The sequence below is a fragment of the Scyliorhinus canicula genome, chromosome 20, assembly GCF_902713615.1.
Source record: "Scyliorhinus canicula chromosome 20, sScyCan1.1, whole genome shotgun sequence".
NCBI lineage: Eukaryota > Metazoa > Chordata > Chondrichthyes > Carcharhiniformes > Scyliorhinidae > Scyliorhinus > Scyliorhinus canicula.
The window spans coordinates 96,548,273-96,563,737 of record NC_052165.1 but is presented as its reverse complement, the minus strand read 5'-3'; the positions used below and the strand labels follow the sequence as shown (position 1 = coordinate 96,563,737).

At 48.0% G+C, this 15,465-nt stretch overlaps 1 protein-coding gene across 1 annotated transcript in view; it reads right to left on the bottom strand.

Annotated features, from left to right (window-relative positions):
- Positions 1–319: 319 nt before the first annotated feature.
- LOC119954820 (C-type lectin domain family 10 member A-like) overlaps positions 320–15,465 on the bottom strand; it is a 101,689-nt gene continuing 86,543 nt past the window's right edge. The window contains exon 6 of the mRNA XM_038780362.1: positions 320–427. Coding sequence (XP_038636290.1) covers positions 320–427 — 108 coding nt within the window. The remainder of the gene's footprint in view (positions 428–15,465) is intronic.

Here is a 15,465-nt window from a genome sequence, read left to right as displayed (position 1 = left end):
GCAGTAGGTCGGAAATTAAGCCTGCCTCCGAGGCTGTGTGCACGGGCCCAGTACAAAATGGGACAAGGTTGGCAGGGCTCACCCGAAATCACCAGGCCAGAAATGCAGCCTGGGAGTGTCCTGAGTGGCGTGCCTGGGTTTAGGACCAGAGAGCATCAGGTCAGGCTGACTCGACAACACTAGGCCATGAATGAAGCCTGCCTTCTGCTCTGAGAACACGGACAATTTCCAAATGGGATCGTGCTAACTCAACAACGCCGTGGGCTGGGAATATGGTCCAGGCACTTCCTGGGCTCTGACCGCGATGGTGGCTGTGAACTCACCCCGTCACTAAAGGAGTGCCATTCACCCAGCGGTAAACGCCAACTTGTTCCAGGTCAGTCAATCCAATCCAACGGTTGATCGAATCATGATGAGTTATAAAATTCTGGAGGAGCAAAATGCGGGTGGGAGGGGGGAGGGTGGGGGAGAGAAAAACAATCTCTCAGTGAAACCATCAGCAATGCAGAAATGCAGAGAGGGTCATTACACCACAGAAGGGTGCTATTCGGCCCATCAACAACCAGCCCCTGGAGTCTGAGACCTTCCATTCCTCCTCAAGCCCTGCTAGGAACAGCAGCCTCTCCACCCGACATTACTCACTCTGCACAGGGTCGAATCCCAAGATGACTATCATTGTGGGACGACCTTTTGTAGTCCGCTGTTAGATCCGTGTGAGGCTGCCTGTTGCACATTGGTGCAAGCCCTCACAAAGTAGTAAGGTCCCATGTGTGGAATAACTCTCCATATCTCTGTAACCTCCTCCAGCCCCTACAACCCTCCCTATCTCTGTAACCCCCTTCCAGCCCCTACAACCCTCCCTATCTCTGTAACCTCCTCCAGCCCCTACAACCCTCCCTATCTCTGTAACCCCCTTCCAGCCCCTACAACCCTCCCTATCTCTGTAACCTCCTCCAGCCCCTACAACCCTCCCTATCTCTGTAACCCCCTTCCAGCCCCTACAACCCTCCATATCTCTGTAATCTCCTCCAGCCCCTACAACCGTCCCTATCTCTGTAACCTCCTCCAGCCCCTACAACCCTCCCTATCTCTGTAACCCCCTTCCAGCCCCTACAACCCTCCCTATCTCTGTAACCTCCTCCAGCCCCTACAACCCTCCCTATCTCTGTAACCCCCTTCCAGCCCCTACAACCCTCCCTATCTCTGTAACCTCCTCCAGCCCCTACTACCCTCCCTATCTCTGTAACCTCCTCCAGTCCCTACAACCCTCCCTATCTCTGTAACCCCCTTCCAGCCCCTACAACCCTCCATATCTCTGTAACCTCCTCCAACCCCTACAACCCTCCATATCTCTGTAACCTCCTCCAGCCCCTACAACCCTCCCTATCTCTGTAACCTCCTCCAGCCCCTACAACCCTCCATATCTCTGTAACCTCCTCCAGTCCCTACAACCCTCCCTATCTCTGTAACCTCCTCCAGCCCCTACAACCCTCCCTATCTCTGTAACCTCCTCCAGCCCCTACAACCCTCCCTATCTCTGTAACCTCCTCCAGCCCCTACAACCCTCCCTATCTCTGTAACCTCCTCCAGCCCCTACAACCGTCCCTGTCTCTGTAACCTCCTCCAGTCCCTACAACCCTCCCTATCTCTGTAACCTCCTCCAGCCCCTACAACCCTCCCTCTCTGTAACCTCCTCCAGCCCCTACAACCCTCCCAATCAGTGGCGTGCAGAGGGGGGGGCCGACGGTGCGCTGGCCCCGGGCATCGATTGGATGGGGGCAGCAGCGTGAAGAGAACGGAGCACGCACCGCGGTCGGCCGGAGCGCGCCTGCGCGCCTGGTGAGCAAAAAGGGCGCGAAATCTCCCGAATCAACGGCAATCAATGCCACCATGGGTGAGTTTTATTTATTCTTTATCTTTATCTTTTGATCCATTTTTAAACTCTTCTCTGCACCCTCTCTATAGTTGTCAATTTACTAAACTGTCGTGCCCAGAATTTGACATTTGGGCCAGGGGCACCCATTTGGGACAGAACCAGTATTTTATGAAGATTCATCATGGCCTCTTAACTTTTGCCCTCTTACCCTTTATACTTAAAGCCCAGGGTCCTATAAATGGGAGATTCTCAGAGACAGGGGCAGCACGGTAGCATGGCGGTTAGCATAAATGCTTCACAGCTCCAGGGTCCCAGGTTCAATTCCCGGCTGGGTCACTGTCTGTGCGGAGTCTGCACGTCCTCCCCGTGTGTGCATGGGTTTCCTCCGGGTGCTCCGGTTTCCTCCCACAGTCCAAGGATGTGCGGGTTAGGTGGATTGGCCATGCTAAATTGCCCGTAGTGTCCTAAAAAAGTAAGGTTAAGGGGGGGGGATGTTGGGTTACTGGTATAGGGTGGATACGTGGGTTTGAGTAGGGTGATCATTGCTCGGCACAACATCGAGGGCTGAAGGGCCTGTTCTGTGCTGTACTGGTCTATGTTCTATGTTCTACTTGACTGCAAGCTGCTGGAGCTCGGATCTTGAACAGAGCTTTATATCTGGATTTGGGGACCCTTTATGCACTGGCATAGTGCACAAACAGGCCCCACATGACCAGGGTTTTGTGAAGAAGAAGGGATCTGGAAATGTGTCGACTGTGAAAATTATATTTGTGGAAATTGGGTGAAGTAATGCCGTTGTTTGATGAGACTTGGTGCTAAAGCTTTAGAGAAATGAAGATGGAATTTGATTTGAAGAAGTTCAATGTTTTGAAGGATATTGTGGCTGAAATGAATGCGATACGTGCTGAATGGGCTGACTGAGAAATGTGTGAGATATGTCTTTGTATCTGCTATGTGTAATTTATCGGTCATATTATTGCAATTTTCCTGTTAATTCATGTTTAATTTACGTTGATTTTGGTGTGATTGCTAATATAAAAGTGAAGTTTTGTATATTGGTCTTAGTTGGGTTGTTTGTAGTTTGTTTCCACAAGGGTCATAACAGTATTTCCATGACGTTGCTGCTCTTATCCTTCTCCATGGGGGTTGCAGAGGAGGGAGGCACAACTTTCGAGACATAACATCTCACCCATTGCTGCAAAGCAAAATGACTGAAGAAGAGAACAATATCCCTAGAATCCCAGCGCTAAGGGGAAATTGACTAATTCTTACAGCGCAATTTAACCTCAGGCAGCCGTCCTATACCTTAGAGATGACCTAGAGGCAGCTTGGGGCCTGTCGTGAAGGTGAGTGAGTGCCTTTAAATTTGCTTACCTTTCACCGGGAGCAGGGTTTGAGGGAATATCAGGTAAGCTCTTCCTTTCTTTTTCTTTTTCTTGTTTTTTTTAAATCTAGAGGTGATGTCAGGGAAGGCAGTACAATGCTCCTCCTGCAGAATGTTTGAGGTGAGGGACGCCGTCAGTGTCCCTGCTGATTTCATCTGTGGGAAGTGCACCCAACTCCAGCTCCTCAAAAACCGTGTTAGGGACCTGGAGCTTGAGCTGGATGAACTTCGGATCATTCGGGAGGCAGAGGGGGTCATAGATAGGAGCTTCAGGGAAGTAGTTACACCAAAGACTGGAGATAGATGGGTAACTGTAAGAGGGACTGGGAAGAAGCAGTCAGTGCAGGGACCCCCTGCGGTCGTTCCCCTGAGTAACAAGTATACCGTTTTGGATACTTGTGGGGGGGGGGGACTTACCAGGGGTAAGCCATGGGGTACGGGCCTCTGGCACGGAGTCTGTCCCTGTTGCTCAGAAGGGAAGGGGGCAAAGGAGTAGAACATTAGTAATTGGGGACTCAATAGTCAGGGGCACAGATAGGAGATTTTGTGAGAACGAGAGAGACTCACGTTTGGTATGTTGCCTCCCAGGTGCAAGGGTACGTGATGTCTCGGATCGTGTTTTCCGGGTCCTTAAGGGGGAGGGGGAGCAGCCCCAAGTCATAGTCCACATTGGCACTAACGACATAGGTAGGAAAGGGGACAAGGATGTCAGGCAGGCCTTTAGGGAGCTAGGATGGAAGCTCAGAGCGAGAACAAACAGAGTTGTTATCTCTAGGTTGTTGCCCGTGCCACGTGATAGTGAGATGAGGAATAGGGAGAGAGAGCAATTAAACACGTGGCTACAGGGATGATGCAGGCGGGAGGGATTCAGATTTCTGGATAACTGGGGCTCTTTCTGGGGAAGGTGGGACCTCTATAGACAGGATGGTCTACATCTGAACCTGAGGGGCACCAATATCCGGGGGGGGGAGATTTGTTAGTGCTCTTTGGGGGGGTTTAAACTAATTCAGCAGGGGCATGGGAACCTGGATTGTAGTTTTGGGGTACGGGAGATTGAGAGTATAGAGGTCAGGAGCACAGATTTGACTTCGCAGGAGGGTGCCAGTGTTCAGGTAGGTGGTTTGAAGTGTGTCTACTTCAAAGCCAGGAGTATACGAAATAAGGTAGGGGAACTGGCAGCATGGGTTGGTACCTGGGACTTTGATGTTGTGGCCATTTCAGAGACATGGATAGAGCAGTGACAGGAATGGTTGTTGCAGGTTCCGGGGATTAGGTGTTTTAGTAAGGTCAGAGAAGGGGGCAAAAGAGGGGGAGGTGTGGCGCTGCTTGTCAAGGACAGTATTACAGTGGCGGAAAGGATGCTAGATGGGGACTCTTCTTCCGAGGTAATATGGGCTGAGGTTAGAAACAGGAAAGGAGAGGTCACCCTGTTGGGAGTTTTCTATAGGCCACCTAATAGTTCTAGGGATGTAGAGGAAAGGATGGCGAAGATGATTCTGGAAAAGAGCGAAAGTAACAGGGTAGTTGTTATGGGAGACTTTAACTTTCCAAATATTGACTGGAAATGATATAGTTCGAGTACATTAGATGGGTCATTCTTTGTACAATGTGTGCAGGAGGGTTTCCTGACACAATATGTTGACAGGCCAACAAGAGGCGAGGCCACATTGGATTTGGTTTTGGGTAATGAACCAGGCCAGGTGTTAGATCTGGAGGTAGGTGAGCACTTTGGAAACAGTGACCACAATTCGGTGACCTTTACGTTAGTGATGGAAAGGGATAAGTATACCCCGCAGGGCAAGAGTTATAGCTGGGGGAAGGGCAATTATGATGCCATTAGACATGACTTAGGATGTGTAGGTTGGAGAAGTAGGCTGCAAGGGTTGGGCACACTGGATATGTGGAGCTTGTTCAAGGAACAGCTATTGCATGTTCTTGATAAGTACGTACCAGTCAGGCAGGGAGGAAGGGGTCGAGCGAGGGAACCGTAGTTTACCAAAGAAGTGGAATCTCTTGTTAAGAGGAAGAAGGAGGCCTATGTGAAGATGAGGCGTGAAGTTTCAGTTGGGGCGCTTGATAGTTACAAGGAAGCGAGGAAGGATCTAAAGAGAGAGCTAAGACGAGCAAGGAGGGGACATGAGAAGTCTTTGGCAGGTAGGATCAAGGAAAACCCAAAAGCTTTCTATAGGTATGTCAGGAATAAAAGAATGACTAGGGTAAGAGTAGGGCCAGTCAAGGACAGTGGTGGGAAGTTGTGTGTGGAGGCTGAGGAGATAAGCGAGATACTAAATGAATACTTTTCGTCAGTATTCACTCAGGAAAAAGATAATATTGTGGAGGAGAATGCTGAGACCCAGGCTATTAGAATAGATGGCATTGAGGTGCGTAGGGAAGAAGTGTTGGCAATTCTGGACAAGGTGAAAATAGATAAGTCCCCGGGGCCTGATGGGATTTATCCTAGGATTCTCTGGGAAGCCAGGGAAGAGATTGCTGAGCCTTTGGCTTTGATTTTTAGGTCATCATTGGCTACAGGAATAGTGCCAAAGGACTGGAGGATAGCAAATGTGGTCCCTTTGTTCAAGAAGGGGAGTAGAGATAACCCCGGTAACTATAGGCCAGTGAGCCTAACGTCTGTGGTGGGTAAAGTCTTGGAGAGGATTATAAAAGATACAATTTATAATCATCTAGATAGGAATAATATGATTAGGGATGGTCAGCATGGTTTTGTGAAGGGTAGGTCATGCCTTACAAACCTTATCGAGTTCTTTGAGAAGGTGACTGAACAGGTAGACGAGGGTAGAGCAGTTGATGTGGTGTATTGGATTTCAGTAAAGCGTTTGATAAGGTTCCCCACGGTCGGCTATTGCAGAAAATACAGAGGCTGGGGATTGAGGGTGATTTAGAGATGTGGATCAGAAATTGGCTAGTTGAAAGAAGACAGAGAGTGGTAATTGATGGGAAATGTTCAGAATGGAGTTCAGTTACGAGTGGCGTACCACAAGGATCTGTTCTGGGGCCGTTGCTGTTTGTCATTTTTATAAATGACCTAGAGGAGGGCGCAGAAGGATGGGTGAGTAAATTTGCAGACGACACTAAAGCCGGTGGAGTTGTAGACAGTGCGGAAGGATGTTGCAGGTTACAGAGGGACATAGATAAGCTGCAGAGCTGGGCTGAGAGGTGGCAAATGGAGTTTAATGTGGAGAAGTGTGAGGTGATTCACTTTGGAAAGAATAACAGGAATGCGGAATATTTGGCTAATGGTAAAATTCTTGGTAGTGTGGATGAGCAGAGGGATCTCGGTGTCCATGTACATAGATCCCTGAAAGTTGCCACCCAGGTTGATAGGGTTGTGAAGAAGGCCTATGGTGTGTTGGCCTTTATTGGTAGAGGGATTGAGTTCCGGAGCCATGAGGTCATGTTGCAGTTGTACAAAACTCTAGTACGGCCGCATTTGGAGTATTGCGCACAGTTCTGGTCGCCTCATTATAGGAAGGACGTGGAAGCTTTGGAACGGGTGCAGAGGAGATTTACCAGGATGTTGCCTGGTATGGAGGGAAAATCTTATGAGGAAAGGCTGATGGACTTGAGGTTGTTTTCGTTAGAGAGAAGAAGGTTAAGAGGTGACTTAATAGAGGCATACAAAATGATCAGAGGGTTAGATAGGGTGGACAGCGAGAGCCTTCTCCCGCGGATGGAGGTGGCTAGCACGAGGGGACATAGCCTTAAATTGAGGGGTAATAGATATAGGACAGAGGTCAGAGGTGGGTTTTTTACGCAGAGTGGTGAGGCCGTGGAATGCCCTACCTGCAACAGTAGTGAACTCGCCAACATTGAGGGCATTTAAAAATTTATTGGATGAGGGCATAGTGTAGGTTAGATGGCCTTTAGATTTTTTCCATGTCGGTGCAACATCGAGGGCCGAAGGGCCTGTACTGCGCTGTATCGTTCTATGTTCTAAAGATAAAGAGGTCAGTGAATAGCTCTAGAACGGGTGCAACTACGTTTTCTATAGGTTTTTTGGTGATATTTAATGAAATATTTACGTGGGGCTTTGGGGCATACAATCAAGATTTGCCCCGGGCATCACCAGACCTCTGCACGCCACTGCTCCCTATCTCTGTATCCTGCTCCAGCCCCTACAACCCTCCCTATCTCTGTAACCCCCTTCCAGCCCCTACACCCCTCCCTATCCCTGTATCCTGCTCCAGCCCCTACAACCCTCCCTATCTCTGTAACCTCCTCCAGTCCCGACAACCCTCCGTATCTCTGTGACCTCCTCCAGCCCCTACAACCCTCCCTATCTCTGTAACCTCCTCCAGCCCCTACAACCCTCCCTATCTCTGTAACCTCCTCCAGCCCCTACACCCCCTCCCTATCTCTGTAACCTCCTCCAGCCCCTACAGCCCTCCCTATCTCTGTAACCTCCTCCAGCCCCTACAACCCTCCCTATCTCTGTAACTTCCTCCAGCCCCTACAACCCTCCCTATCTCTGCAACCTCCTCCAGCCACTACAGCCCTCCCTATCTCTGTAACCTCCTCCAGCCCCTACAACCCTCCCTATCTCTGTAACCTCCTCCAGCCCCTACAACCCTCCCTATCTCTGTAACCTGCTCCAGTCCCTACAGCCCTCCCTATCTCTGTAACCTCCTCCAGCCCCTACAACCCTCCCTATCTCTGTAACCTCCTCCAGCCCCTACAACCCTCCCTATCTCTGCAACCTCCTCCAGCCACTACAGCCCTCCCTATCTCTGTAACCTCCTCCAGCCCCTACAACTCTCCCTATCTCTGTAACCTACTCCAGCCCCGACAACCTTCCCTCTCTCTGTAACCTCCTCCAGCCCCTACAATCCTCCCGATCTCTGTAACCTCATCCAGCCCCTACAATCCTCCCGATCTCTGTAACCTCATCCAGCCCCTACAATCCTCCCGATCTCTGTAACCTCATCCAGCCCCTACAATCCTCCCGATCTCTGTAACCTCATCCAGCCCCTACAATCCTCCCGATCTCTGTAACCTCATCCAGCCCCTACAATCCTCCCGATCTCTGTAACCTCATCCAGCCCCTACACCCCCTCCCTATCTCTGTAACCTCCACCAGCCCCTACAACCCTCCCTATCTCTGTAACCTCCTCCAGCCCCTACAACCCTCCCTATCTCTGTAACCTCCTCCAGCCCCTACACCCCCTCCCTATCTCTGTAACCTCCTCCAGCCCCTACAACCCTCCCTATCTCTGTAACCTCCTCCAGCCCCTACAACCCTCCCTATCTCTGTAACTTCCTCCAGCCCCTACAACCCTCCCTATCTCTGCAACCTCCTCCAGCCACTACAGCCCTCCCTATCTCTGTAACCTCCTCCAGCCCCTACAACCCTCCCTATCTCTGTAACCTCCTCCAGCCCCTACAACCCTCCCTATCTCTGTAACCTGCTCCAGTCCCTACAGCCCTCCCTATCTCTGCAACCTCCTCCAGCCACTACAGCCCTCCCTATCTCTGTAACCTCCTCCAGCCCCTACAACTCTCCCTATCTCTGTAACCTCCTCCAGCCCCGACAACCTTCCCTCTCTCTGTAACCTCCTCCAGCCCCTACAATCCTCCCGATCTCTGTAACCTCATCCAGCCCCTACAATCCTCCCGATCTCTGTAACCTCATCCAGCCCCTACAATCCTCCCGATCTCTGTAACCTCATCCAGCCCCTACAATCCTCCCGATCTCTGTAACCTCATCCAGCCCCTACAATCCTCCCGATCTCTGTAACCTCATCCAGCCCCTACAATCCTCCCGATCTCTGTAACCTCCTCCAGCCCTACACCCCCTCCCTATCTCTGTAACCTCCTCCAGCCCCTACAACCCTCCCTATCTCTGTAACCTCCTCCAGCCCCTACACCCTCTCCCTCTGTAGCCTCCTCCCTCCCCTACAACCCTCCCTATCTCTGCCACCTCCCGCATCCCCCATAACCCTCCATATCTCTGTAACCTTGTCCTGCCTCTGCAACACAATCAGACCCCTCCCACCCGGGTTATTCGCTTCTCCAACTTCTTCCATCGGGCAGGAGTTACAGAAGTCTGAGAACGCACACTAACCGATTTCAAAACAGCTTCCTCCCCGCTGTGACCAGACTCCTGAATGACCCTCTTGTGGACTGAACTGATCTCTCCACACACCTTCTCTACTGAAGATGTCCTTCCCCAAGGATGTTGGAGTGGTTGATCATAGAACCAAAGAATCCCTAAAGTGCAGAAGGAGGCCATTCGGCCCATCGAGTCTGCAAGACCACTTGGAAAGAGCACCCGACTCAAGCCCACACCTCCACCCTATCGCTGTAACCCAGTAACCCCACCTAACCTTTTTGGACACTGAGGGCAATTTATCATGGCCAATCCACCCAACCTACACATCTTTGGACTGTGGGAGGAAACCAGAGCACCCGGAGGAATCCCACGCAGACATGGGAGAACGTGCAGACTCCGCACACAGTCACCCGAGCTGTAATTGAACCCGGGTCCCTAGCGCTGTGAGGCAGCAGTGCTAGCCACTGTGCCACCGTGCCTCAAGGCTCTCTGGTGTTTCGAAGAACAAGGGGTGATCACAGAGACACCTATAATATTCTGATGGGGCTGGGCAGGGTGGCACAGAGATCGAGATCATGGACTCAGTCTCAGCATAATGTGAGAATCACGTAGAATCGGAGAAAAGGAGAAATTTCTTCATTCAAAATTCGGGATGACGGAGGATTGTGTTTCCTGCAACGTTCGATACATTTCTGGTGGGGATTGACTGATCCAGGACCATAATCACTGCAGTACCAGACCCTTCTACATTAATCAGTACCGTAATCACTGCAGTACCAGACCCTTCTACATTAATCAGTACCGTAATCACTGCAGTACCAGCCCTTCTACATTAATCAGTACCGTAATCACTGCAGTACGAGCCCCTTCTACATTAATCAGTACCGTAATCACTGCAGTACCAGACCCTTCTACATTAATCAGTACCGTAATCACTGCAGTACCAGACCCTTCTACATTAATCAGTACCGTAATCACTGCAGTACCAGACCCTTCTACATTAATCAGTACCGTAATCACTGCAGTACCAGACCCTTCTACATTAATCAGTACCGTAATCACTGCAGTACCAGACCCTTCTACATTAATCAGTACCGTAATCACTGCAGTACCAGACCCTTCTACATTAATCAGTACCGTAATCACTGCAGTACCAGCCCTTCTACATTAATCAGTACCGTAATCACTGCAGTACCAGACCCTTCTACATTAATCAGTACCGTAATCACTGCAGTACCAGACCCTTCTACATTAATCAGTACCGTAATCACTGCAGTACCAGACCCTTCTACATTAATCAGTACCGTAATCACTGCAGTACCAGACCCTTCTACATTAATCAGTACCGTAATCACTGCAGTACCAGACCCTTCTACATTAATCAGTACCGTAATCACTGCAGTACCAGACCCTTCTACATTAATCAGTACCGTAATCACTGCAGTACCAGACCCTTCTACATTAATCAGTACCGTAATCACTGCAGTACCAGCCTTCTACATTAATCAGTACCGTAATCACTGCAGTACCAGACCCTTCTACATTAATCAGTACCGTAATCACTGCAGTACCAGACCCTTCTACATTAATCAGTACCGTAATCACTGCAGTACCAGACCCTTCTACATTAATCAGTACCGTAATCACTGCAGTACCAGACCCTTCTACATTAATCAGTACCGTAATCACTGCAGTACCAGACCCTTCTACATTAATCAGTACCGTAATCACTGCAGTACCAGACCCTTCTACATTAATCAGTACCGTAATCACTGCAGTTACCAGACCCTTCTACATTAATCAGTACCGTAATCACTGCAGTACCAGACCCTTCTACATTAATCAGTACCGTAATCACTGCAGTATCAGACCCTTCTACATTAATCAGTACCGTAATCACTGCAGTATCAGACCCTTCTACATTAATCAGTACCGTAATCACTGCAGTATCAGACCCTTCTACATTAATCAGTACCGTAATCACTGCAGTACCAGACCCTTCTACATTAATCAGTACCGTAATCACTGCAGTACCAGACCCTTCTACATTAATCAGTACCGTAATCACTGCAGTACCAGCCCTTCTACATTAATCAGTACCGTAATCACTGCAGTACCAGACCCTTCTACATTAATCAGTACCGTAATCACTGCAGTACCAGCCCCTTCTACATTAATCAGTACCGTAATCACTGCAGTACCAGACCCTTCTACATTAATCAGTACCGTAATCACTGCAGTACCAGACCCTTCTACATTAATCAGTACCGTAATCACTGCAGTACCAGACCCTTCTACATTAATCAGTACCGTAATCACTGCAGTACCAGACCCTTCTACATTAATCAGTACCGTAATCACTGCAGTACCAGACCCTTCTACATTAATCAGTACCGTAATCACTGCAGTACCAGACCCTTCTACATTAATCAGTACCGTAATCACTGCAGTACCAGCCCTTCTACATTAATCAGTACCGTAATCACTGCAGTACCAGCCCTTCTACATTAATCAGTACCGTAATCACTGCAGTACCAGACCCTTCTACATTAATCAGTACCGTAATCACTGCAGTACCAGACCCTTCTACATTAATCAGTACCGTAATCACTGCAGTACCAGACCCTTCTACATTAATCAGTACCGTAATCACTGCAGTACCAGCCCTTCTACATTAATCAGTACCGTAATCACTGCAGTACCAGACCCTTCTACATTAATCAGTACCGTAATCACTGCAGTACCAGACCCTTCTACATTAATCAGTACCGTAATCACTGCAGTACCAGACCCTTCTACATTAATCAGTACCGTAATCACTGCAGTACCAGACCCTTCTACATTAATCAGTACCGTAATCACTGCAGTACCAGACCCTTCTACATTAATCAGTACCGTAATCACTGCAGTACCAGACCCTTCTACATTAATCAGTACCGTAATCACTGCAGTACCAGACCCTTCTACATTAATCAGTACCGTAATCACTGCAGTACCAGCCCTTCTACATTAATCAGTACCGTAATCACTGCAGTACCAGACCCTTCTACATTAATCAGTACCGTAATCACTGCAGTACAGACCCTTCTACATTAATCAGTACCGTAATCACTGCAGTACAGACCCTTCTACATTAATCAGTACCGTAATCACTGCAGTACCAGACCCTTCTACATTAATCAGTACCGTAATCACTGCAGTACCAGACCCTTCTACATTAATCAGTACCGTAATCACTGCAGTACCAGCCCTTCTACATTAATCAGTACCGTAATCACTGCAGTACCAGACCCTTCTACATTAATCAGTACCGTAATCACTGCAGTATCAGACCCTTCTACATTAATCAGTACCGTAATCACTGCAGTACCAGACCCTTCTACATTAATCAGTACCGTAATCACTGCAGTACAGACCCTTCTACATTAATCAGTACCGTAATCACTGCAGTACCAGACCCTTCTACATTAATCAGTACCGTAATCACTGCAGTACCAGACCCTTCTACATTAATCAGTACCGTAATCACTGCAGTACCAGACCCTTCTACATTAATCAGTACCGTAATCACTGCAGTACCAGACCCTTCTACATTAATCAGTACCGTAATCACTGCAGTACCAGACCCTTCTACATTAATCAGTACCGTAATCACTGCAGTACCAGACCCTTCTACATTAATCAGTACCGTAATCACTGCAGTACCAGCCCTTCTACATTAATCAGTACCGTAATCACTGCAGTACCAGACCCTTCTACATTAATCAGTACCGTAATCACTGCAGTACCAGACCCTTCTACATTAATCAGTACCGTAATCACTGCAGTACCAGACCCTTCTACATTAATCAGTACCGTAATCACTGCAGTACCAGCCCCTTCTACATTAATCAGTACCGTAATCACTGCAGTACCAGACCCTTCTACATTAATCAGTACCGTAATCACTGCAGTACCAGACCCTTCTACATTAATCAGTACCGTAATCACTGCAGTACCAGACCCTTCTACATTAATCAGTACCGTAATCACTGCAGTACCAGACCCTTCTACATTAATCAGTACCGTAATCACTGCAGTACCAGACCCTTCTACATTAATCAGTACCGTAATCACTGCAGTACCAGACCCTTCTACATTAATCAGTACCGTAATCACTGCAGTACCAGACCCTTCTACATTAATCAGTACCGTAATCACTGCAGTACCAGACCCTTCTACATTAATCAGTACCGTAATCACTGCAGTACCAGACCCTTCTACATTAATCAGTACCGTAATCACTGCAGTACCAGACCCTTCTACATTAATCAGTACCGTAATCACTGCAGTACCAGACCCTTCTACATTAATCAGTACCGTAATCACTGCAGTACCAGACCCTTCTACATTAATCAGTACCGTAATCACTGCAGTACCAGACCCTTCTACATTAATCAGTACCGTAATCACTGCAGTACCAGACCCTTCTACATTAATCAGTACCGTAATCACTGCAGTACCAGACCCTTCTACATTAATCAGTACCGTAATCACTGCAGTACCAGACCCTTCTACATTAATCAGTACCGTAATCACTGCAGTACCAGACCCTTCTACATTAATCAGTACCGTAATCACTGCAGTACCAGACCCTTCTACATTAATCAGTACCGTAATCACTGCAGTATCAGACCCTTCTACATTAATCAGTACCGTAATCACTGCAGTACCAGACCTTCTACATTAATCAGTACCGTAATCACTGCAGTACCAGACCCTTCTACATTAATCAGTACCGTAATCACTGCAGTACCAGACCCTTCTACATTAATCAGTACCGTAATCACTGCAGTACCAGACCCTTCTACATTAATCAGTACCGTAATCACTGCAGTACCAGACCCTTCTACATTAATCAGTACCGTAATCACTGCAGTACCAGACCCTTCTACATTAATCAGTACCGTAATCACTGCAGTACCAGACCCTTCTACATTAATCAGTACCGTAATCACTGCAGTACAAACCCTTCTACATTAATCAGTACCGTAATCACTGCAGTACCAGACCCTTCTACATTAATCAGTACGTAATCACTGCAGTACCAGACCCTTCTACATTAATCAGTACCGTAATCACTGCAGTACCAGACCCTTCTACATTAATCAGTACCGTAATCACTGCAGTACCAGACCCTTCTACATTAATCAGTACCGTAATCACTGCAGTACCAGACCCTTCTACATTAATCAGTACCGTAATCACTGCAGTACCAGACCCTTCTACATTAATCAGTACCGTAATCACTGCAGTACCAGACCCTTCTACATTAATCAGTACCGTAATCACTGCAGTACCAGACCCTTCTACATTAATCAGTACCGTAATCACTGCAGTACCAGACCCTTCTACATTAATCAGTACCGTAATCACTGCAGTACCAGACCCTTCTACATTAATCAGTACCGTAATCACTGCAGTACCAGACCCTTCTACATTAATCAGTACCGTAATCACTGCAGTACCAGACCCTTCTACATTAATCAGTACCGTAATCACTGCAGTACCAGACCCTTCTACATTAATCAGTACCGTAATCACTGCAGTACCAGACCCTTCTACATTAATCAGTACCGTAATCACTGCAGTACCAGACCCTTCTACATTAATCAGTACCGTAATCACTGCAGTACCAGACCCTTCTACATTAATCAGTACCGTAATCACTGCAGTACCAGACCCTTCTACATTAATCAGTACCGTAATCACTGCAGTACCAGACCCTTCTACATTAATCAGTACCGTAATCACTGCAGTACCAGACCCTTCTACATTAATCAGTACCGTAATCACTGCAGTACCAGACCCTTCTACATTAATCAGTACCGTAATCACTGCAGTACCAGACCCTTCTACATTAATCAGTACCGTAATCACTGCAGTACCAGACCCTTCTACATTAATCAGTACCGTAATCACTGCAGTACCAGACCCTTCTACATTAATCAGTACCGTAATCACTGCAGTACCAGACCCTTCTACATTAATCAGTACCGTAATCACTGCAGTACCAGCCCTTCTACATTAATCAGTACCGTAATCACTGCAGTACCAGCCCCTTCTACATTAATCAGTACCGTAATCACTGCAGTA